Below are 25,921 nucleotides of genomic sequence, written 5' to 3' on the forward strand. Positions count from 1 at the left end.
GCGGCGACTGCTGTGTTCCTGCTTCGTGCGTGGTGGTCCGGCTGGCGGCGAAGGCGCTCCGGCCGCAGCTCCTCTCTCCCGATACCTATGCCCCCCTGTTTCACCGATTGACCTGGACACCTGGTATCATCTTCCAAGAGGCACGAGTATACTGTATTTCATAACGTACTTAGGAGTTAAAAAAATAGATCTGTAAAAGAAGAAACAAGGCAAATCATAAAGAAAACAATGTGATGTGTGGCAAATTATAAAGAGGCAAGTAATGTGTGGCAAATTATAGAAGTCCTAAATAATATGTGGCAAATTATAAAATCTCCCCTCCTTTCAGGAGCGAGAAATTAATGTCCGGATAACTATTGCAAGGATCAATGAAAAAATCATAGACGCATGGAAATCATAGATACAAAAAAATCAAAGATAGTGTTGAGAATCATGGTGGATTTTTTCCCACACTCGCCGCCTCAGAGTTTCCATTGAGGTGCACCGTGCCCACGCACTCTCCTCCGACGCGGCACTACCGCCACATGTCTCACTATACCATGGCCACCTCCATTGAAGGTCGCTAGCTCGCTGCCACCAACCCATGAAGCCCGTTGTCTCAGGTGAAGCCCACTGCCTCACCTTTGAGGCCAGGACCAGCTTATCTACATGACCACGTCATCTCTCTTCTAGGTCGTCACTGGCGTCTCCCCATCCTAGACCGCCCCACGATGAACCCCCACACCAAGAAACGCTGGATTGTCCTCAAGAATGCCCTAACCTCTCCTTTCAGATCCACGTTCTTAATTGTGTTCATTGGTGAGAATGATGGGCGTTCCGCTTGTTTTGCAGTATTGACGTGCTTAATTCCGTTCACCGGTGAGAATGATGGGCGTTTCTTTTGGTATTGCAGTAGGGGGAAGGAGGTGCGAGAACTGGATGTCTATACAAGCCAAGGTTTCATTTCGAAAAGAAATACATGCCAAAGTGAGGCCTGCCATAGACACCCAACAATTGTTATTGTTTGAGCTGACTGTTTCACGTAATCAACTATTCCAAATTGTGCTTTAGTATAAAGGTGAAGACACAATCGGTGGCTCGGTGATTTTTCTCCAAAGGTTATATTTCTTCCTTGCAGGCAGGGAATTATAAACAAGCGAGAGTTAACAGAGGTAAGGGGAAGGTTGTGTGCTGCACTCTAGGCATCCAGGCTGCTTATAAGCTCCCCAACCTGTCATTTCTTGCTACCAGTTGACATGAAGACTGGACAAGACCAAAGCCACCTTGGATCAAGCCAATGTGTATGAGGCTATCGATTCTAAAATTGGAAGGGTCGTGCCCTTTATCGTCATCTGAAACCATATATGTGAAGCTCTCATATCTGCAGCTGAAACAATACCTAGCTGCTACGATGGCAATGAGGCCGAAGCTCGAACATCTGCTGCCGGTCTTAAACTCCAAGTTGTTTGACCCTACCATTGCCATCGCGGAGTCTAACAATGCCTCAAGACTATCTAGAATGGTGACAAGAACCTCTGAAGGAACTGGTATGTGTAGGATGAGATCACCCAGCTTAAAACATCTTCTGAGATTTTTCTTTTGCTTCTAAATTTGAAGAGTGTGTAATAAGCAAGTTCACAAATTAATTTGTGAAGTTTGCTTACAGTAGAGCTAGCGAAACCTAAAGGGTTCATCACCTGATTTTCTTTTTAAATTTATTGTAACGGGCAATGTATACTCAGCTGCCTGACAGTGATTTAGATACCACTAGTAGAGAAACCCCCCTTTTGTACCGGTTTGAAAGGGCCTTTAGTACCGGTTTTGGAACCGGTACTAAAGATCCGGCACTAAAGGCCTCCATCCTTTAGTACCGGTTCCTTACGAACCGGTACTAAAGGTGCCCGCGGGGCTGGAGATCTTTTTTTTTATTTTTTTTCACAAAAAGGCTATTTCGTTTAAATTTTTTTATCCATTTTTTTTCACTCCCATTTTTCATAATTTCTAATATTTCCGTTAGTCTCTAACTACACTTAATCTCTAGTCAATTACTTACCCTTGGTCAAACTTCCCGGTCGGTCACCCATCCTCACACTACTCCAACACTAGCACGCTTAACTTCCGGGTTCCTTTCCGTCCCACTTCCAAGTGCTTCGCGCGCATGTTGTTGATAGTAGTATCATATCAATCCTATTAACATGTTGGTCAATGTGACACTTCTTTATTATTTGTATTGCAAATAATTTCTTTAATAAACAAAAGTAATGATGTAATAATAATGTTGAATAAATAAATAAAATTAACTTTTTAATTTGTATTATTTTTATATATTTTTTAAACTTTTAATATTTTTTTGCCAAACTTTAAACCTGAAAATTTGAAAATCTTATAATTTGATAAAAGTAAAAGTTATTCTGGGAATCAAAAAATCTTATAATTATTAATTTTAATTTTTAAAAAATAAAAAATATATAAAATTCTAAAGTTTTGGAAAAAACCTAAAATCTTCCTGCTTTCATATTTTGATTTGGAATTTTGAGAATCTAAAATTTGGCTAACCGGGTAAACCCTGGTGAATTCGGATGTAACTTTTTCCCACGATGATTTTGATATATTATACGTTTTTTTTCGACGTCGTACGCAAAAGTTCTTGCGGTTTTACCATTTTCCAAAACTTTTTTGCAAAAAAAGTGAAAATTCAAATTTGTTAATTTTCCCCAATACTAGGTTGCATAACATACAAGAATCTGAAAACATTTTATTTTTTTGAATTTACTATCATTTTCATTTGTATTTTACAAAGCAAAAAAAGGCGATCCACGGGGGGGGGGGGGGGGTGGAGGTGCGTGGGGAGCAGGAAAAACCTTTAGTACCGGTTCGTGACACGAACCGGTACTAAAGGGTACCTTTAGTACCGGTTCCTGTCACGAACCGGTATTAAAGGTCTGTGCAGTGCAACCGGTACTAATGCACCCTTTAGTACCGGTTCGTAAGGAAACCGGTACTAAAGGGTTGGACGAAAGACCCCTTTTTCTACTAGTGTACTCCCTTCCCGCCAGAAAAAGTTGCTATTCTTTTGTTCATTGGATGCAAGTTTATCCATGACAGTAAGCTCACCCATCGAACTGGCTGATGGCCGCTCTCTAAACAACATATAGTTACTTTATCGTGGTTTGTAAAGTAAGATACCTTTATCAAAAAGATTCCGGAAGATACGAAGGTAAGAAGAAAAGCTATATCTGTAGGGACCAATTGGTGTCTCTAGGATTTACAAAGCAAAGCTTTAAAAAGAGCAAATCGTAAGAGAATTGCAAACCCTTTTTATTCGCAAAAATTAAGAATTACGTAGTTGGTTTTATATGGTATAATGGTAGTGCTGAAAACAATAATTAAATCACCCATGTTAGTGTGTCACCGACTCATCGTGCACCAAAGCACCAACTCGATCGAGTGGCAAGTTCGGTTTGTTTTAAGAAAGCGAGTTTTGTCACGTTGAGATGCAACCATCTAAATCAAAATGTAAAGGTTGTAAACATATTCAATTTGTGTTATATTGTGTGCATATCTTTTCTGTTTACGCGAATATATTTATGTACATCATATGTTCACAAATGAGACATATCTGAATTCATTGTAATAATTTAAAAAATTAATCGTATAGAAACAGGGGCGTAGCAACACACGGGCATTCAACTAGTAAACATAGTACAGCAGTTTTACTTTCTATACATTCCTTAGAACATTGATATATTGGTATATTTTTCAAAATATTTGGGTATTCAACTGAATACCTTTGAATTGAAGTGGGCCCGCCCCTGGGCACGATCGGTTGAAGAGACTGATAATTTGTTTCTAGTTCACAACCTTCAAGATTTATTATTGGCATAGATTTCCTACATTCCTATTCCCTTTAGCCTCCCATTTCTCCCATGAGGAAAAACTAGTGTGCTTAAGGTTATCTAAATGCTAGGGACCCTCATTAGTGTTATGCCTTGTTGCTTATTCAAGTCTCTATAGTAGTTCCCTTCGATTCAAGGCTGTGAAGACAGTTTCAATCGGTTCGATGGAGCCTTGGTTGTTTTGTAATAGTCCACCACCTCGTTTCAGAATCTTGAAGCTTGATTATTCACCCCTTTGTGTTTCTCGTTCGCTCGGATCAAGCTTCAAGATTCTGCGGGGCATATTATTTTTTTGTTTCAGAATCTTGAATCTTTCACATTTTTTTGGGGCATTATGTTCTTGTTTCAGCAGTCACAAAATTTCAGAGCTTTCTCTGGAACATTTTACTAGCGAAGCAGCGCACTCACAATGGATCTCCGGATGGTTATTTGTTTTCTTTGCCACAGATTCTATGCGTCCTCCTCGTCGTCGCTGCGTCGTCGGGGACGGCGGCAGAGCGCCGCCACGTCCCTCCGGAAGCGGGCCCCACCGGGGAGCAGAGCACGTACCTGGCGCCCGACGTGCCGGGAGCACACGACGTCGCTGACGGACTTCGCGGCGTGGGCGACGGCACCACGTCCAACACCGCGGCGTTCCAGAAGGCGGTGGCGCACCTGTCGCAGTACTCCCGCGAAGGCGGCGGCGGCAGCATGCTGTACGTGCCCGCGGGCAAGTGGTCGACGGCACCCTTCAACCTCACCAGCCACTTCACGCTCTTCCTCCACGCCGACACCGTCATCCTCGCTTCCCAGGTCCGTGCGATTCACCACCATTAGTTTATCCCCTGTTCATTTCTTGGATTTTTTCAGTTTCTGAATTGTGATGCTGAAGAACGCAAGCTAAAATAATTCAGTCGACGTGTTCTTGCAACAGGACATCACCGAGTGGCCGGTCATCGATCCTCTGCCTTCCTACGGCAGGGGAAGGGACCACGCCGGCGGGCGGTACACGAGCCTCATCGGCGGCTCGAACATCACGGACGTGGTGATCACCAGCAACACCGGCACCATCGACGGGCAGGGCGCGACATGGTGGCGACCGGGGTGTGGAAGGAGGCGGCGAGGATGGAGGGCATCCAGGGCGCGCCCTTCAGGGGGATCTGCATGGCCAACGTCACCGCCGAGATGACCAAGGCCAGGAAGGTGTCGTGGAACTGCGCCGACGTCGAGGGCTTGTCGGCGGACGTCACGCCGGCGCCCTGCGCGCCGCTGCAGGGCGCGCACGGCGGCGCCTGCCCGTTCCCGACTGACACGCTCGCCGTCGACGAGGTCACAGTGCAGCGGTGCTCTTACACCCGAGCAGTGGCGGAGGACGAAAAAAAATTGTGGTCGGGCAAAATTTTAAATGTTAAAAATTGCCGAAAAGAATAAACTGTTTCAAAACATTAATAGTTTATATAATGGTAAGCAATTCACAGATTTGTCCATGTTAGTGAGCTCACAATTCAAAAATTTACAGGTCTTCGCAGGTGTTTGGTTTAGATTGGCTGGCACTAGCAAGTGGCATAAAATATCTCTTCAAATATGCAATTGGAAACATGAAATGCATTAGTAGTTTGTCAATGTTACCGACCTTACAATTCATAAATTTAAAGTTATAAACTTCAGCAATTTGAAAAAAACTTCTACAATTGTACCTCTGCTCTAGCTGCAGTGTTCTTCCCCTTCATGTCCATCTTAATTCTTCTCAAGTCTCGAGTACAAAATCGAAAACAGCTCTGCATTCTCCGGAAAACCTAGATGCTAGACCTGCGTGATTTGCAGGACTAGGGGCGCGCAGCCGGACGGCCTGGCCGGGGGCGGGGGAGTCGGAGGAATCTCGTCGGGAGAAAGCAGCCGGCGGTGCAGTGAAATGATCTCCTGAGCAGAAGTCGCTTCTGGGCGTCTGGCGTGACTCGCGTCGACCGTCGAAGACGAACAGACGAAACAACTGACTCATGGGTCACGAATCACGATCGCTGGTCCTTCTCACTATCGAAGCGCAGGACACGGACGGTTGGTTTCCGTCCACCACGCGCGGCACAGCTAGCATAAGCCCAATTTGGTTGCTTAATTACTGCTTGATTGTTCTCCTCCTGCTGGTACAACACATCTTTTTCTTTGGTTTTCCCTTAAAAATATGTACAAAATTGATGGTATATCCACATATGCATATATATTCGAATTTTTGCTGAAAATCAAGGTAGGGCAAGTGCCATACCTTGCCCAAAGGGGAGCTCCGCCCCCTCGTGCACCCGCTGCTGCTGCAGTACCAGGGACCAACTAGCTTAGCTACCTCAGTTCTGCGGCTTCTTATGCATTGCTGCCTTGCTGGTTGCCAAATCCATGTACTAAACTGAGACAATGTTCAGACGAAATACAAGAACAATAACAATAGCAAGCTTCCAGCTTAGCTCACAAGTGACAACCTTTGGTGTGTATTTTTTTTTATAATGGGAGCTTTATTACTTTTGATAAGCTATTACAGTCAACCTCTGTATAGCTAAGACACACATAGTCATTCAAACGTCGCAAACAGGTCTCAAAAGCACAGGTCTCAAAAGAGAAAAATAAATAGGCGAATTACATATCAAACATGAGAAAATGTAGAGACCCTTAGGATGGAAGAGGTGGCCCAATCCTTAGATTATGCTGCCACCTATGTTAAAAAATGTATCCCTCGCCGTATCCTCCAACCGTGTACAGACGTCCGTAAAGAGGTTGCGGTTCTCCGGCTTTTGCAGTGCAGACCACGAACCGTGAGTAGTGGTATATCTGTAGATAACCTGCAAGAGAGCAATTCTTATCATTAAAAACTTTGTCATTTCTGCATAGCCATAGCGACCCTATAACAGCAAGCACTCTCACCCTAATAAGCGTTCTAAATCTGTGATCAATACCATGAAGCCAATTACTGAAGATATTGGCTACACTAGTTGGGGGATACAGATCAAAAGCTACCATGACCATATAGATCCGCAAAGCGACACTGAAAGAACAAGTGTTTAATCGTCTCATTGTGATGACATAAAACACACTTAGTACTCCCAAGACAATTGCATTTCACAAGATTATCTTTGGTTAGAATTACCCTCGACGCAAATACCAGCAAAAAATCTTAATTTTTAGCGGAATTTCCATCTTCCAGATTTTCTTGTTTCTATCAACTGGTATATCCAGTTGGATGATTGCATTGTATAGTGAACTCACTGTGAATTTTTCATTAGATTGTAAGTTCCAACAAAATTCATCGGCCCTTCGGACAACTGAATGGATTGCAAACGAAGTAGTAAAGCATACCATGCAAGAAGTCTCGGGCCATGTAAATCTCGCCTAAACGTCAAGCGGAGGTGAGGTTGCCATTACTAAAGCAATGGTATCACTTTTGCAACGAACAATGCTATATAACACCGAATATTGTTCAGAGAGAGGTCTATTCCTTAACCAGGAATCCTCCTAGAACTGTATCTACGATCCATCCTTGATGTTGAAAGTACCAAATCTGAAGAAAAATTTCTTCGTAGCCATTAAACCGGCCCAGAAATGCAAGTCTCCCGGTTTCCAACGGATTTGGGATAACACTTTCTCGCCAATGTACTTTCTTTTAACTAGGGTCCGCCATATACCATCTTCGGTTAGAAACTTGTAAAGCCACTTACCTAATAAGGCTGAATTTTGACCTCAAGGTCATGAATCCCAAGCCCCCCCATATCTTTGGGTCGGCATACAACAAACCATTTAACCAGTTGATACTTCTTTTTTTCACTATCCCCTTGCAAAAGAATCTCGATCTATAATAGTTGAGCTTGTGTAAAATACCTTTTGGAAAAACGAAGAAGGATATCATATCACCATGTTGGTGAGCACTGAATTAATGAGTACCAGTCTTCCTCCCTGGAATAGCACTTTACCTTTCCAACTACTAAGTAGCTTCTGAAGTCTTTCCTCCACTAATTTCCACTCAGCAAATGTTAATCTCTGATAGTGAATCGGGATTTCCAAATAGTTGATAGGAAACTAACCTTGCCCACAACCAAACAGTTCCGTGTATTCGGCAACTGAGTCTTGGGCTTCGCTGAAACAGAACAATTCACTTTTATGAAAGTTGATTTTCAGTCCTGATAAATGCTCTAAAGCTGCCAGTATTAGCTTTAGATTTCGAGCTTTAACGATGTCATGTTCCATAAATAAGATTGTATCATCAACGTATCGAAGGATTGATAAACCCCCATCAACCAGATGTGGGATCACCCCTTTAATTTGGCCATCAGATTTAGCTTGTTCAATCAAAATAGCGAGCGTATCAACCACGATGTTGAATAAAAGTGGTGATAGAGGGTCGCCTTGGCGCAAACATTTTCATGTCTGGAAAAAGGTGTCATCATTAACACGTATCGCAACGCTTCCCCCATACACAAAATCATTGATCAAAGTTCGCCACTCAGGTGAAAAACCTTTCATCCTGTGTCTGATGAATGAAAGACCATTTGACCTTATTATAAGCCTTCTCAAAATGTAGCTTTAAAATTACCCCATTCAACTTTTTGGTATGCATTTCATGTACCGCCTCATGTAGGAACACATCTAGGATATTACGTCCTTCCATGAATGCAGTACGACGGCTTTACCACATGTTTCACCACTGTATTCAGTCTAATGGTGGCCACTTTCGTAAATATCTTGAAACTTACGTTTAAGAGGTAGATAGGCCGATATTGCTGAATCCTTTATGCCTCCTTAACCTTAGGTAACAAGATAACCTCACCAAAGTTTACACGGAATAATTCCAATTGTCCAACGTGTAAAACGCTGAACATTTTTAGGATATCCGCTTTGATAGTGTCCCAAAAAATCTGATAAAATTCAGCGGGGAAACCATCTGGACCTGGGGCTTTTTAACTTCCTCCTCTGAATAAGGGGCTATTAAAATAGCATTCTCCTCCTTAGACACTTGGGGTATGTCGGCTATTTGAGATTCATCTAGGGAGAAGGAACTCTCCTCCGGTGGATCAAATGGACCCTTTTAATAGTTAGTAATATAGGATTTGAGTTTATTATGGCTTTCAATTATCCCTTCTTCCTGTACTAGATATTGAATACATTTTTTCCTATGCACTGGTAATCTCATGATAATATCTCATATTTGAATCTCCTTCCAGAATAAATTGTGCTTTTGAACGTTGGTAACACTTCAACTCTTATTCTAGAAGAAGACCCGATAATTGAGTATTTGATTGGTTTTTTCAATCCAATTATGTGCTTGTTAGAGGTCTAACTTCAGCGAACGCCTCCAACTCATCGATAAGAGTTGATAAGTGAAGTTTCTCCTTTTTAAGAATACCAACCATGTAGCTAGCCCATCTAAAAAGGTGTTTAGCACACATCTTTATTCGACCTTAATATTGGATTAGTGCCATGTACTGGTCTTTACCATACATTTTTAACCATCTCATTGCTGTAGCTATCGAAGTTCAAACTTGAACGGTTGCTTAGACAACGGTCTTGTGTTTTCGATAGTTAAAAGTAGGGAGCATGGTCCGACAATTTTAATACGTTCTAGGGCGCGGACAGACACCATAGGGTATTTATCCTCCCAAGTGGTGTCCATGAATACACGATCTAGTTTCTCGTATGTTGGGTCAGGTAAACTGTTAGCCCAAATAAACAGTCGGCCTGCCATCTCAACCTCTCTCAAGTCTAAGCTATCAATGCCAACATTAAATAAGAAAGGCCAGTGGCCATTAAAAAGACCTTTAATTTTTTCACGGCGGAATCTTAGCAAACTAAAACCCCCCTATGAGAATATGATACAGATCATCCTTTGCAAGATTAACTAGCTCACGTAAAAAGATCAGCACCATAAACGGAGACCAGAATCCGGATGAAATTATCAGCTCGGTTCCGAGTAGTGAGTTTAATGTGATACTCGCCATCGGAATTAGTTAAAACTTTCATGAAATCTATGCGGACTCCAATAAGCAAGCCCCGAGCTTACCACGAGGTGGGCGAGAAAACCATTCAAAATTTATTCCTCCGGATAACCAGTTCAACAAAGTTTGAGAGTAATCACGCTTTCCCGTCTTAGAAATAACAATAAAATCTAAGTTATAGAAATCTAAGTTATAGTATTTACAACAATCGACAATATGAGAGTGTTTAGCCAAGTCACGAAGACCTCTGCTATTCCTAAACATGCCATTCAGTTAACCTTTGGTGTGTATGCAAATTACGCTGTATGAACTACTGAATTGATAATGCATGAAAACTCATCAGCTGTCAGATAACAATTTCGACCTTACGGACTTTGCTTTGAGATCGAGAGAAGGAATATCATATATATGGAGCGGAGAGTCGGAGAGATTCAGTGAAACCGTACCAACAATGCCTGATTGAGAACGTTGTTTACCTGATCTAGGCTAGCTGTTAGTTTATATATGTTTCTAATCCAAGATTCAGTTAAGTGTACCTTTTTTTAGACAAATCCGACGGGGACAACGAGTTAATTTCATGGAAATGTAAAACGGGACAAACAATCTGTTGCGTTTCAGGATTAGAATCTCAGTAGAAGTATCCCGTGCTTTGGAACAACGGCGACGGTGACGCGGTGGATGGTGAGGGCGAGGAGACGTTGCCTTGGCTGCCGCTCCACGCGGCGGGGACGAACGGATGCGCCGGGGTGTGTGGCGCTGCCATGGCAGCAGCCCACTCCATCTGCTTCGCCTCCTTCGCCACCGCTGCGACAACCCTCTTCGCCTTCAGCTTCGCTTCCCTCGAGCGGCGGCTGACGTTCTCCATCGCCCGCCGCTGGATGTCGAACGCCCACTCGGCGTTGATCATCTCCGGCGGCCACTCCTTGACAACGGGTGCCCACGCCTCCTTCTTCTTCGCGGGAGCAGGTTTGGCAGCGAGGACGTCCAGTGCCGACGTGCGTGGAGCGATGTACTGTCTCATCTTCATGGCTGGACGGCGGAATAAGGCGATGGCTTGCGTGCTGATATGGCACCAATAACGGCGAGAAAGTTAATGCTTTTAGGGGAACTAGCCCTGTCTCGCCGACAGAGCTGGCATACGCTTGCTTTCCATCCGGCGCCCCCGATAGCCTCCCGCCATTTGGGGGCGCCGGAAAAAAACATTTTTGAGACGCGTGGCTAAGGAAGCATTTTGGCGCATAAAAATGATGAGTGGAGATGCTCTAAACACAACGCATTTGATAGTAGAAACAATGAACGGGGGCGACAGCCGAGAAACAGTGACTAACGCGAGAGAGGTTTTACGATGCCTTAAACTGCATCTTTTCTATGCTTCGTTCTCTTATTCAGGACAGGGTCGTCCCCAACAGACTAAGTAAAAAGATCGCCCATGATCCTTACATCACGCGCCATCCCTCGTGGCCAATCACAAACACACGCACTCCCCAATTTGGCACAACGTGAACATGCACGTTTCTGGCTTACAAAACCTGGTCCAGCTCAAATAGCGAACCTGAATAAGCGACGCTGATTGTCGACACTAAATGAAAATGATAATGCATAGAAATTAATGGATGGCAAGGATAAAATAACATAAGGCACCTTCACATGAAGGGGCTAATCAGTCTCAAAGAGAATTCAAATTTTATCCTTGCCTAATGAACAGACATGATGGCGCAGACGGTCTGGACGACAGTGAGCATGAGGAGCACGATGGCGGCAAGGAGGAGAAGGTCCTCAATGGTTTATGGAAGTATGTGCGCACGAAGTGGACCCAACACTTGTTGATCTGCCGACGGAGGAGGTGGCCGAGGTAGTCATCCATCTGCTTGAGAACATCGTCGAGGGGGTCGTCGATGACGTTTTTGGTGAGCCTGTTGAACATCCTCGCCACCTCCTCGTCTGGCCCGATGTTGTTACGGACCACCCCCTCTTTGCGTAGCCGCTTCACGTCCTTGGCCGATTTGACGATCTCCTCCATGAACAGCACATACCTCGTTACGCCATAGGTGGCGGTGACGTGAAGATACTCAAATGCCATCATGTTGAGGAACATGTTCTCGGTGGTGTCGTACACCTCCAGATATGGTATAGTCAGCAAGCCCCTCTTAGGGTCGAACTTGATATTTTCGAGGATGCGCGGACTGCTCTTGGCGAACTTGATCCCGGCCTTGTAAAGCTTCACTGTTGAGAACCGAGAGCTAACACCGTCGTTGGATTCTGGCGTAGAGTATTCGATGTCCAAACTCCGCGGCTCTACTTCCATGTACGAGTGGATGAGCCTGCTCTGACGGAAAATGTCGAGGGGGTGGAGTCCCAGTTTTTTGCCAGCCGCCTTTGTCGGGAAGCTGTCCGACGAGGACATGAATTTCAGCACCATCATGTTGAGCTCAGTGTCCTGTGGTACCATGCATTCAGATGTTAAATACTACACATTTTTTATGTTTAGAGAAGTCATGTGTGTTATACCCCTCTGTTTCATATTACTCCTCATATAAGGTTTGGTCAAAGTTAAACGTTGTCACGTTTGACCAATTATATGTATACATAACTTTCTCTGTTCTATATTAGTTGTCGTAGATTAGAATGTATCTATGCATGAAATATGTCTAATTACATCCAAATATGCCACAACTAATATGAAACAGAAGGAGCATTGTTTAGAAAATAAAATAACATCACTAGTACTGTAATTACAAAACTTGACTTCGACTAAACATTATATGCAAAGTAATAAGGCCTTTCACAATAGCCAATAGGGAGGTTCTAAGCATGTTTTTATAGGAGCAATTAAAACTATTTTAATGTATTTTTTAAGTGTTGTCACTTAGACTACTCATAGTGCGAGTAACATAGTAACATCGTACACTTCAAGACATACGTTTTGGTTACATAGCATGGAATAAACAAAAAAAAGAGCGAGATGGTAACTAGCTATATATGTTATCATAACATTCCACACCCCAAAATAAGATAAAGTCTACAACATAATAAATAATACAATACATGAAACGACATATAAGCTACTACCCATTGTGAAGGTACTCCCTCCATTTTAATGAATAAGTCGCCTTCGTTTTGCGTGCCTTTTCTGTAACTAAAAATTACTTTAAATATATGAAAATTGTTGGTAAAATTAACTTCATTTGAAAGATTTTTGAATACCAATCCAACGATACTAATTATGCACAATACATTCAAGATTTTGTTGCTCAATTTTTCAGTCAAAATTCGATTTAAAATGCGCGTGCGCTTTATTCATTACAACGGAGGTAGTAGTAACTTAGACAAGTAATATGGCATATTTTACTTGTCTAAGTTAGTTCCTACTATTACCAGCCTTAGGAGTGTTTCATTTAATATTTTTAGGCTCATGAATGAATTGTGATTGGACTAGCCAAATTCTTAGCTAAGATTCGACAACCCTCTCTTTTCGCACTAATATGATGCCACATCAACAAATAACCTAAGATACATCGCTAAGAAACCTTATTGTGAAACGCTGAGTAAATATAAACGTAAAGAGGATGGTGTTTTGGAACATGGGAGCATATGCTCCCTCTATTTTGAAATTCATCGTACACACATTTTGAATTTCAAAAAAATTGAAACGAAAAATTTGCACGTACATCTTCACGTGCTACACGCTCACAAGGTTGTTTCATAAAAAATGGACTTGTCATATGACGTGTGTAAAAAAGACAAAACTCAGTGCTAAAAATAATGTTTTTTACAAGATAAATTTTCTCTTTTTTACATAGACCACAAAAAATATTGTTTTTTTGTGAAAATTGACGAATGCACATATATTATGGAGATGTACATGTAGAATTTTTTGTCAAATTTTTTCGACAACTCGAAATATAATTTTTTGGTATAGGGAGCATACGCACCCGGGAGCCGAATTGAATTTCCGCGAGTAGCTTTTGCTAATTATATTGGAGTTGCCTTGGGGCTTTATTAATTTATTAAAGCTGGACACATCATGTTTTCTGTCACAAAAATATATATACTAATTTCTCTACAAGCTACTATTAATTTATTAAAGCTGGACACGTCGTGTTTTCTGTCACAAAAAAAAATACTAATTTCTCTACAAGCTACTCCCTCCTTACTAAAATGTAGTGTATACAAGTTTTTTGAAGAATCAAATAATGTAAAGTTTGATCAAATATGTAGAGAAAAAACATCAACATCTAGAATAAATAATCAATACCAATATACCATTTGATTATCTGGATCAAGATAAAAAAAACTAAGCTTACCGACATATTTTCAGGCTCAACATCGATGATCCTCTTGAGCACCAGAAGCGGCAACTGGTTCTCGATCTTGTGCATGTCCTCACGAATGCACGGTACAGTATACTGTTGGCCATGCGGGCCGAATATGGGATCATTGTCATCGTAGTCCTGGACGTTCTCCCCCGCGGCCGTCCTCATTATCTCCAGCAGGAAGCACCCGTCCGTGACCATCACCTCCAAGAAGCGGCCTCTATCATGTCGCCAGTCCTGGCCGAGATCCACGTACGCGTTCTCCAGCTCCCCGGCCACCTCCTGCAAGGCGGCAATGAAGTCTCCTTTCTTCTTGCCGGCTCGCCTCAAGACGTGCTGGAGCGCCCTGTCCTTGTGCCCCTCCATGGGCAGCAGCTCCAGCTCGCCATGGTGGAAGGGGCCGATGGACACGGTGTTGGGCGTGTAGGCGTATGGGCCGGCTTCCAGGTTCTTTATGCGCGCCGGCACCCGGTAGATGCAGTGCGCCGCCCACTGCCGCTTTTCCGCGGCTGCCAGGGGACGCGCGGTGTCCTCGACGTCCACTACATATTCATCCCTGGCCGCGTCGGCTCTTCCGGCGAGTTCCATTTCCATCAGTTCTATGCGTGCTGGGGTTTCCAAGATGCTGCTTCCTGCATAGACAGATTTACATGTGCTTGCATAAAATTATGAAACATTGGCGATGTGTATATATAAAAACATGGGGGCATGTATATATACCGTTTGGGGCACCGATGTCTGATTGAGTAGGAGAGACTTGCATGGCATCGATCTCTGCTCTACTGCCTCGAATTGACACTGAAAGCTTGTGACTTCTTCCTCAGCAGGATGCCACTCACACCTGTAATATATAGGACGGTACGCAGTAGGATTGTAGCTCGATCCTTCTCCAAAATGGAGCGTCTTTTACACCTTTTGTGAAAGCTCTGACCATATCCTTTTTTGAGGGGAAAGCGGATCATATCCTGATATCATTAGGACATGGGTAGTAACTAGTGATCCAACAATCCTTACACTAATCGATCCAACCTGGCTTTGGAGCAGGGGGAGCGTGCAGGATTATATATATCGAACCATGAGGTGTCGGTTTTGCCATCCTGCGGGTCATGTTCTTCTCCAAAGCATGTGTACGCGTATGCATTCCGTTAGTGGCACACAGAGTGGGTTATGGGCGAGGATCTTCTTTACCGCTCACTGCTACCGACAAAGTCTATCATGGACGGCACAAAATCCTCGTCACAATTTTTTTCCATCCCTGATTAGTCTGGCGGTCACGTAAAGTTAAACCGCTCATGGTCACAAATATTGTTTTGAACCCACCAGCACATAATTTCTGGCAATAAAAAGACAGTATGCATCGATAGAAAATTAGAGCGTTTCTGAAGCCATGCATGTCACTTTCCTTTTCTCTGCCAGCCTACAAATATGCTTGCCATATGTAACGTTCTATAATAGCACATGTTGTGGATGTAACCACGACAGGTACTACCGGGGGTAGCACTTCGTTGATACGAGGGCAAAGAGACACGGCCATCTGCGGGTCGAGGTGCACAAGACGCAAGGGGTTTACCCAGGTTCAGCCCCTCCGGAGAGTAAAATGCCTACGTCCTGCTAGATCTTATTGCTCAGTGGAGAATTACAATGGGGGGGGGGGGGGGGGTTTATATAGGCACCCCCGATCTAGGGTTACATGGAGATAACTCCGAATCATAACAGTCGCTACTAATCAGGGATTCGCCACCCCTCTCGCAAGTAAACTCCTTATCCAGTCGCGCAGATCTTCACCCCGGGATCACGGCCCAGTCACCTTAGGGCCCAGTCGCTTGGGCGACTGGCGGTCCACCCAGGCCTCCATCTTCATGGCGAGTGGGACGGCGACCCACCCCTACGGGTGTATCCCCATCGCAGTCCCCGAGCGTGGTGGTGACGAAGCGTGGATCCAAAGCGAGTCTTGGAGAGGCGCGGTGATGGATCAAGATGAATCGCCATCGGGCTCCCAGAGATAAAGTTGCAGGTTCGGTACCAGTCTCCAGTCGCCAAAGCGTGATCAGCCAGTCGGCGTATGACAGTCGGCATTAGCCAGTCGGCGTTGGCCTGTCGTCGTCTGCCAGTCGGCGTACATCCTCCGTAGAGACACGTGGAAGAGCCAACGGCTAGATTTCACGTTGACCGAGGCGCAAACCGTTTGCATGCTGTTGACCGTTGGGCCTGACGTGACCGTTAACGGCTAGTTTAACGGCTATTCAGCCGGTGCCGGCGCAAATCTCGACCGTTGATCACGGGGCGGCGATTCCGGAACGGATTAACGGACGGATCTCATCCTTAATCTAGGCGAGTACAACGGTATAAAGGGCAGCCCCTGGGATTAGAGCTGACCATTCCACCGCATTCTTCTTCTTTCTTCATCTCCTCTTCACTCCGAGTTCACACACATCCATGGCGGCGAAAGGCTGGGGCAAGTCAAAGGTCACGCGGGAATCTCTCCTCCCGTACGTCGCCTCCGGGATCATTCCAGAGTTCAAGCAGGAGCGGTGGCGGGTCCCGGCGGCAAACGAGCTGGAGCCACTCCCGCGACCCGGGGAATTTGTGATCTTTCTGAGCTTCCTCGATCGCGGGTTTGCTCTCCCCACCTCGGATTTCCTCCGGCAGCTCCTGGCCTTCTACAACATCAAGGTCTTCGACCTCGGGCCGCACAGCGTCCAGCAGATCTCGCTGTTCGTGGCGCTGTGCGAGTGCTACCTGGGCTGCCCGCCATACTTCCCCCTGTGGGTATCAATCTTCCATGGGCGGGCGACCAGGGCCAGCAAGAGCGACCAGGCGCTCATCCCGAACGGCGGCATCACCTTCCAGGTGAAGTCGGGGGAAAGCTTAATCGACATGGCGCTCCCCAAAAAGGCGCGATCGCAATGGCGCCGGTTCTGGTTCTACGCGCTGGAGTACACGCCTCCGGGTGGGGTTCGTATTCCCCAGTACACATCCGAGCCGAGTGTTCCTCGGCGTCTCAACGTGCGGTCGCTACCGCACGACCAGGAGGAGATGGTGAAGGAGATGCGCCTGGCTATCCAGGCGCTGAAGGACGGCGGCCCGACGGCGGCCAACATGTACAATTGCTGGCTCGGCCGCCGCTTGATCCCTCTGCGCTGCCGAGCCCACTTCATGTGGGAGTATCGGGGCAGAACGATCGCACCCGGTCGACGGCGACCGAGTGGGACGAAGTCGAGTACCGGAAGGCGCTCGCCAAAGTCACCACAGCCGCCTTCACCTCCTTCGACGACGGGCTGCAGCCTTTTTCCGAGGACAAGCCGGCGCCCCAGGTACCCTACTGTCTTTGTCAATAGCTTTGGATGCGTGATTGGAGTTTTGAGTTTGCTGACGCGTTCCCCTGCCGGAATGCAGCGATGGCAGAAAGTCGCTAACCATCTCCCCCCACTCGCGGGGAAAGAGCCTCCGGAGATGACCGAAGGCGAGGAGGACGATGCCAAGGACGAGGGAGACCGCACCGAGTCGGATTCCGATGTAAGAGATTACGTCCGACTCCCACACGGCACGAAGAGGGGGACGACCTCCTCATCACAGGGTGCGCCGGGAGCGAGCCCCCCGAAAGATGACGAGGAAGAGGAGGCGACCTCGCCCCAGAGGGAAAAGGGCCCGTGAAGGGGGGCGATGAGCCGCGGTCCAAGCGGTTGCGTCAGACCATCCTCGAGGGCGCCACCGAGCTTCGGTGCCCCCTGAAGGACGCCCTCGAGGCCGGGGCTCGAGTCGGCCCGGGCGTAAAGGCGATTCCGACGGTGAAGTGAGTATCCATCCTTAACTCTTGCTCCGCCGTCTTAGCGAGTTGGCAAGGAGCTCACGTCGATCTCCTGCAGGTCGAAGAAGAAAGTCCTGTCGAGGCCCGCCCCGATCGGCGGGGTGGCGGCTACGAGGGCCGCCGAGGCGAAGAAGGCGGCCGAGCTGAAGATGGCCGCTGAGGCGAAGAAGATGGCGGCCGACCCCGCGAGCATGGCTTCGTCGCATGAAGAACCCGCCGCCGCGAGCAAGGCGGCGGGTGCAACCGCTAGCTCAGCTGGGCCAATCGCCGGGAGCACCCCCTCGGCGAGTGCGAGCAGCGGTGAGGTGGCGAAGGCGGGCGTTGAGTCGACCATGGCGCGGGGTCCGGACGTCACTCCACCCGTGGCGGAGGAGGAGATGGCGGGTGCCGAGTCGGCGGCGGCTCGGAGCCCAGATGACGCACCGCCCGGAGCGGGGAAGGAGCAGGGCGCTGCGGAGGGGAGTGGCCTGTCGGTGAAGATGAGGGAGCGCCGGACTAAAGCCGCCAGGGATCATGCTCACCCCATCAGACCCGAGGCACCGGCCGAGGAGACGCCATTGACCGAGGCGATGGTGCAGGGGGGCGGGACGCACGAGTCGCGTCGGCCTCCGCTATCGTCTTTGTCCTTTACCGAGCTTCACGCAGCGCTCGGCGAAGTCCATGTGGTAAGCTCTTCTTATCTGTGGTCCGGTCTCCCCCCCAGTCCCCGAGGGTCGACTTGGGCTGAAGGGGCGAGTCAAGTCTCTTTTTTTTTGGATCCGGACTACTCTTTTTCCTGTTGCTTACAATCGCTCCCCTTTGTTCGTGCAGGCGGAGGTGAAGCGTCTGACGGCGCTCGTGGAGGAGGTGGCGAAGAAGAACCGCCAACTCATCGCCATTGGCAGTGAGTTTCTCTCCCCTTTTTTTGCACTTGTCTTCTTGTTTTCCGCGTGATGTTGAATTGATCTCATTAACATCCGCTTCATGTAGCAGAGGCGCAGGAGAGGGCGCTTGCCGAGGCCCGCGAAGGGTTCGTGAAGGAATCCTTCTATCGGGAGGCTGAATTCCGGGCGACCCAGGCTGAGGAGGCGAAGAAGAAGGCGAAGGCAGATATCGCGGACCTTACAAAGGTCCTGGAGGACAAGAGTAAGGAGCTGGAGGACGTCATCGCCGAGTACAAGGGCAAGCTTGAGGCTGCAGTGGAGGACAGGGACACAGCCCGGGGCGCCGCGGCGGCGCTGCGGGAGGAGCTTGCGGCCCTGAAGCAGCAGCACGCTAAGGAGCTCGCCACGGAGAAGGTGACGTTGGAGGGTGTTGTCTTGGCGGTGCAAGCCGAAAAGACCAGCTTTGAGGCCTTCGTCCGCGAGATGTCGCGGCAGCTTCTTGGTAAGTTTTCCTCCTTGTTTTCCTTTTTTTGGTGGGAACTATGGCGTTGTTCGTGGAAGGGCCAGTCGCTGAACACGGCGAGTCCACTGGGGGGTGACCCCCGAGCGTGGCGAGTCCGTCTCGTGGGCCGGTCCCGCGCGTGGCGAATCCGTCTCGAGGGGCCAGTCCCCGAGCGTGGTGAATCCGTCTCGAGGGCCAGTCCCGAGCGTGATGAATCCGCCTCGGGGGCCAGGGCCACCGAGCGTGGTGAGTCCCCCTTTTTTTTGTACGACGTTGTTGTTGTTGACGTTGACCTCTTTTGTTTCCAGGCCAGTGTGAGCTCGTGGAGTCGGCGACCTCGCGGGAGTGCCTGGAGGCTGCGACAACGCGCATCATCGCCTGTGCTGGCGAGATTCTGGCGGCGCTCCAGTACCTTAGTCCGCGGGAGGTAATTCCTCGCGATGCGCCGTCGGTCTTCAAGGCCATCTCCGACATCCCGGCGGTGGTCGACTGGCTGCGCCGATCTTCTTGCCGGGTGGGCGTTACCATGGCGTTGAGCATGGTACTTGCCCACTACTCGGAGGGCTTCGACGTGAAGGAAGTGACGGCCGGCTTCCCATCGAAGACCGGCGAGTTTGATGTCGCCGAGGTGCTGCGGCTGATGGAGGCGGTGCGCCCTTATGCCGACCGAGTGCTGGCGACTGCGGACTTGGAGATGCACATCGTCAGCCAGTCTGCTCCTGAGGATGCGGAGAAGGAGGCGGGCCCGATGGACTTCCCCGCCGAGCGCCTGTTCCACGCTGCGGCCACCAATGCCTTGTCCACCTATCCGGTCGTCCGGTACACCCCTAAGTTCCGCCATGGGGAGGATGGAGCCGAGCCGGTGATAGAGGAGAACCCGGGGTCCTCCAAGTAGTTGGTCATTTGTACGAGGACGCCCTTCTGACCTGTATGAATTTTTTTATCCCTGCGAGCATGTGACTCGTGGGTGTTAGTTGTACATAAGTTATTTGCTTTTGGCGAACTGCTGTTTGTTGGCCTCTTTTTTTGTGATTGTGTGTTGCGAGCCGACCCTCCATGGCCAGAGGGGCCAGTCGCCATGCTTCCCCGATGAAGGCTATCGACTTGACTATTTTTCTTGTCGAGCTGGGCGTCCCCAGTCGCAGCACGTTGTAATTTTTAGTGCGAATAGCAGCCTCATGGGTGGAGGGGTGGGTCATTTTGGTTTTTGCGCTGTTTCTTTTGAGTAGCGCGCCTCTCGTCGTGGCTCGGGGAGCCAGTCGCTGGGCGACTCCAAAGGGGTTCTTGGTGTGGCGTTGTTCCTTGGCGAGCCGCGGGTCCGTTTTGCGGAGTCCCTGGTCGAAGTACTTAGCCTTTCAAGTCACCTGCCTAAGGTAGAGGAGGGCATTTTGGCGTGCTGTATAGCGTAGCACTGTACGATTGCCAGGGCCCGGAGGGCTGGTCGGGCGGGCAACCCTGCTGGAGGATTCAGTCGCCGTTTTCGCTTGTCGGCGTAAGGGACATAGGGTTAGCCGGACCTGGTGTTGCGACTGGTTTGTGCCCGTTGTAACCTTGTTAGCCGAGCTACTTGGCTGATCTTGAATTTTCTCTGCCAGCAGCAGCAATCGAAGGTCTCCCAGTCTCGAGTCGCACGTTTGGCGACTGAGCTCATGTTTATGAGATGGGAGATAAGGTTGTGTGGCGAGTGACGGCGAAACAATCGACGAATGCGATTTTTGACGCGACGGGCTTTTTTATTTGATATTCAGGAGATCCTTTACATGCCTTTTCTAGGTGTAGAACTGACGAAGGAGGTTGATGTTCCAGGGGCGCTCGACTTCCCTGGTGAGTGGCTCGCCTTTGTCATCCTTGCGAACGTCGGTGAGGTAGTAGGAGTCGTTGCCGAGTGCGCGGCTGACGGCGAATGGCCCTTCCCATGGGGGGAAAGCTTGTGCATGCCTTTCTTGTCCTGTATTAGCCGCAGGACTAGGTCACCTTCTTGGAAGGAGCGGCCGAGGACGCGGCGACTGTGATAGCGGCGGAGGCCTTGCTGGTAGATGGCTGTCCTGGCGAGTGCGAGGTCGCGTGCCTCGTCGAGGAGATCGACGTCATCTTGTCGAAGGCGTTCACTTTCTTCTTCGACGTAGTTGGCGACTCGTGGCGAATCGTAGGCGATGTCCGTGGGCATGATAGCTTCGGCGCCGTACACGAGGAAGAAGGGCGTGAAGCCAGTCGACCTGTTGGCTGTTGTGCGAATGCCCCAGAGTACGGAAGGGAGTTCTTCTGCCCAGCATCCGGCTGCGCGCTCCAGAGGTACTACTAACCGTGGTTTGATTCCATGGAGGATGCTCTGGTTCGCTCTTTCTGCTTGCCCATTCGACTCGGGGTGTGCGACTGACGCGAGGTCGAGACGGATGCCCTTGTCTTCGCAGAAGTCAGCCATTTCCCCCTTGGCGAAGTTGGTGCCGTTGTCCGTGATGATGCTGTGGGGGTAGCCGTAGCGGTAGATCAGTTCGCGCAGGAATTTGGTGGCTGTTTTACCGTCGCACTTCTTGATGGGTTTGGCCTCCACCCACTTGGTGAATTTGTCCACAGCGACCAGGAGATGAGTGTATCCGCCGGGGGCTGTCTTGAATTTTCCCACCATGTCCATGCCCCAAACGGCGAACGGCCAGGTGAGGGGTATGGTCTTCAGCGCCGAGCCCGGCATGTGCGACTGACTTGCGTACCTCTGGCATCCAGCGCATGCGCGGACGAGGTCGACTGCGTCTTCGAGGGCTGTTGGCCAGTAAAAGCCGCGCGAGAAGGCTTTGGCGACGATCGAGCGCGCTCCTGCGTGGTGGCCGCAGTCGCCTGCGTGGATGTCGCGCAGGATTTTGCGTCCTTCATCGGCGGTGACGCACCGCTGGAACACTCCAGGAACGCTGCGTTTGTAGAGTTCGTTGTTGATGATGGTGAAGGACTTGCAACGGCGTACGAGTGCGCGTGCTTCCGTTTCGTCCATCGGCAGTGCTTGGCGCTCGAGGTATCCTAGGTACGGTGCCGTCCAGTCGTCGGTGTCGGAGGCGAGAGCGACTAGAGCGGAGTCGAGTGTGGGTGGTTCGGCGATGTCGATCTCCCGTGGCGCGCGCACCGACGAGTGGCTGAGGATGTCGAGGAAGACGCCGGGCGGTGGCGGGAGTCGCTTGGAGCCAAGCCTCGCCAGCGCGTCCGCCTCTTCGTTCTTGCGTCTGTCGACCCACTCGACGACGTGACCGGCGAAGCTGGCACCGGCCTGGTCGACCGCTCGCTTGTAGGTGATCATGTTGGCGTCGGTGGCGTCGCAGGTACCTGATGTCTGGCTGGCGACGAGGTCGGAGTCGCCGAGACAACGCAGTCGTGTTGCGCCCATCTCCTTTGCGACGCGCATGCCGTGGAGTAGCGCCTCGTACTCGGCCATGTTGTTGGTGCAGGGCTCGAATCGGAGTTGCAGGACGTATCTCACGATGTCGCCTTTGGGCGAAGTGAGGACAACCCCTGCTCCTGCTCCTTCGAGGTTTTTGGAGCCGTCAAAGTGCAATGTCCAATGCTTGAGGTCCGCGGGAGAGTTCCGCTGCTGGGCCTCCTCCCAGTCGGCGAGGAAGTCGGCGAGCGCTTGGGATTTGATGGCATGGCGCGACTCGTACGTGATGTTGTGGACGCCGAGTTCGACTGCCCATTTGGCGATCCGACCGGTTGCATCGCGGTTGAGGATGATGTCGGCGAGTGGCGTTGAAGCGACCACCTTGATGGGATGCTCGTGGAAATAAGGGGCTAGTCGCCGTTGGGCCCTGAGCACTGCGTAAACCAATTTTTGGTAATGCGGGTACCGCTGCTTCGACTTGATTAAGGCCTCGCTGATGTAGTAGACTGGGCGTTGTGTTAGCTGGTCTTTCCCCTCCTCCTGGCGCTCAACAACCATTACCGCACTGATCGCGCGATTGGACACGATGACATACAGTAGCATGGTTTCGTTTGGGAGCGGGGCCGCAAGGACAGGAGCGTTCCGCAGGGCGTGCTGAAGTTCTTCCAGGGCTTTCTGCGCTTCGTCCGTCCATTCGAACGACTCCGATTTCTTCAGGAGGCGATAGAGTGGCGTGGCCTTGTCACCGAGTCGGGGTATGAAGTGACTGAGGGCCGCGACTCGCCCGGCGAGTTTCTGCGCGTCGACCAGGCAGGTTGGTTTCTTGGTTCGCGTGACTGCCGAAGTTTTTTCCGGATTGGGCTCGATGCCGCGCTTGGACACGACGTAGCCGAGGAGTTGTTAGGATGGAACCCCGAAGGTGCACTTCAGGGGGTTGAGCTTTATCTGATAACGCCGCAGATTGGCGAACGTCTCGGCGAGGTCGGCGACTAGATCATCCTGTCGAGTCGACTTGACTACCACATCGTCTATGTAGACGTGTACGTTGCGACCGATTTGGCACTCCAGGCAGTTGTTCATGCACCGCTGGTAAGTCGCTCCAGCGTTTCTGAGGCTGAAGGTCATGGACGTGTAACAGTAGGCGCCGAGTGGCGTGATGAACGCCGTCTTCTCCTGGTCTTCTTTGGCCATCTTTATTTGATTGTACCCGGAGTAGGCGTCGAGGAAGCATAGCGACTCCGACCCCGCGACCGCGTCGATGATCTGATCGATTCGCGGTAGGACGAATGGGTCCTTGGGGCAGGCGCGGTTAAGGCTAGTACGTAATCGATACACATGCGCCAAGTCTTGTTCTTCTTCAGCACTAGTACTGGGTTTGCCAGCCATTTCGGGTGCTTGATCTCTATGATGAAGCCGGCGGCGAGTAGCCGGTTCACTTCTTCGGCGATTGCGCGCCGACGCTCTTCGCCCACGGGTCGCATCGCCTGCCTAACGGGGCGTGCGGTGGGGTCAACATGTAATTTGTGCTCAGCAAGTTCTCTCGGGACACCTGGCATATCAGATGGTTTCCATGCAAAGATATCTCGATTCTCACGGAGGAACTTGATGAGCGCGCTTTCCTATTGGGCGGACAGGCCCGTGATATGTCTCCAACGTATCTATAATTTCTGATGTTCCATGCTAGTTTTATGACAATACCTACATGTTTTGTTCATACTTTATGATGTTTTTATGCGTTTTCCGCAACTAACCTATTAACAAGATGCCGAAGCGCCAGTTCCTGTCTTCTGCTGTTTTTGGTTTCAGAAATCTTACACAGGAAATATTCTCGGAATTGGACGAAACAAAAGCCCACGATCTTATATTTCACGGAAGCTTCCAGAGAGCCAGAGAGGGACCAGAGGGGAGCCCTGGGGGCCCCACCCCACATGGCGGCGCGGCCAAAGGGGGGGGGGGCAGCCTATGGGGGGGCCACCCCCTGGCTCCTCCGAGGCCGCCCTTCCGCCTATAAAGTCTCTCCGCCTCGAAAACCCTAAAAGAATAAGCCACGAGACGAGAAAAGTTACGCAGCCGCCGCCATCGCGAAGCCAAGTTCGGGGGACAGAAGTCTCTGTTACGGCACGCCGCCGGGAAGGGGAAGTGCCCCCGGAATCCATCTCCATCGACATCACCGCCATCTTCATCGCTGCTGCTGTCTCCCATGATGAGGAGGGAGTAGTTCTCCCCCGAGGCTAAGGGCTCTACCGGTAGCTATGTGGTTAATCTCTCTCCCATGTACTTCAATACAATGATCTCATGAGCTGCCTTACATGATTGAGATCCATATGATGAGCTTTGTAATCTAGATGTCGTTATGCTATTCAAGTGGATTTTACTTATGTGATCTCCGGAGACTCCTTGTCCCACGTGTGTAAAGGTGACAGTGTGTGCACCGTGTGGGTCTCTTAGGCTATATTTCACAGAATACTTGTTCACTGGGTTATGATTTGAGTTGGATGTCTCTATGAAATTGTGGTGTGTTAGTACCTCCTATGAATGCTCACAGTGACAGCGTGGGGTGTTTATTAGTACTTGGGAATACATCTTTAAGGTTTGCTTTGCAGCCCTACACGGTGAATTAGTGTTCGTTATCCCGCCAGAGAGTAATTCAGAATAGCATAGTGAAGTGCTTATATTTATATTCAATTATGATTGCAATGTTGAGAGTGTCCACTAGTGAAAGTATGATCCCTAGGCCTTGTTTCTAAGCATTGAAACATCGTTTCCAACAAGTTCTGCTACATGTTTGCTTGCTGCCATATTTATTTTAGATTGCAATTGCTACTTATAATCATCCATATTACTTGTATTTCACTATCTCTTCGCCGAACTAGTGCACCTATACATCTGACAAGTGTATTAGGTGTGTTGGGGACACAAGAGACTTCTTGTATCTTAATTGCAGGGTTGCTTGAGAGGACTATCTTTGACCTCTACCTCCCTGAGTTCGATAAACCTTGGGTGATTCACTTAAGGGAAACTTGCTGTTGTTCTACAAACCTCTGCTCTTGGAGGCCCAACACTGTCTACAGGAATAGAAGCGTGCGTAGACATCAGCCCGTCCCAATGGTAACTTGCCTACTCGAGTCGTTCTCTACAAGATCTACTTGGCGAGTGTCGGTTGTAGGCTTGAAGGTTGCAGCAGACGAGTCGAGCTCAGTCGGCTTCTCAAGGATGGTGGGGTCGTTGCGGTCGACTGGGTACTTGGCGAG

General features: G+C 49.0%; 2 protein-coding genes and 1 pseudogene across 2 annotated transcripts; 1 reads left to right on the forward strand and 2 right to left on the reverse strand.

The window, feature by feature from the left end:
- Positions 1–1,390: 1,390 nt before the first annotated feature.
- LOC139833139 (probable polygalacturonase) lies at positions 1,391–5,205 on the forward strand (annotated as a pseudogene).
- Positions 5,206–10,451: 5,246 nt separating this feature from the next.
- LOC139833140 (UPF0481 protein At3g47200-like) lies at positions 10,452–15,122 on the reverse strand. Its single transcript, XM_071823312.1, has 4 exons — positions 14,857–15,122; positions 14,128–14,768; positions 11,545–12,260; positions 10,452–10,884 (listed from the first exon to the last, which is right to left on the reverse strand). Exons 1-4 carry the CDS (start codon positions 14,897–14,899, stop codon positions 10,452–10,454), a joined length of 1,833 nt encoding a protein of 610 aa, XP_071679413.1. The 5' UTR covers positions 14,900–15,122.
- Positions 15,123–21,065: 5,943 nt separating this feature from the next.
- Positions 21,066–23,228, reverse strand: LOC139833142 (uncharacterized). Its single transcript, XM_071823313.1, has one exon. The coding sequence runs from the start codon at positions 23,226–23,228 to the stop codon at positions 21,066–21,068; it is 2,163 nt and encodes a 720-aa protein (XP_071679414.1).
- Between the last annotated feature and the right edge of the window lie 2,693 nt (positions 23,229–25,921).

Source organism: Lolium perenne, chromosome 7, assembly GCF_019359855.2.
Source record: "Lolium perenne isolate Kyuss_39 chromosome 7, Kyuss_2.0, whole genome shotgun sequence".
In the NCBI taxonomy this organism is placed as follows: Eukaryota; Viridiplantae; Streptophyta; class Magnoliopsida; order Poales; family Poaceae; genus Lolium; species Lolium perenne.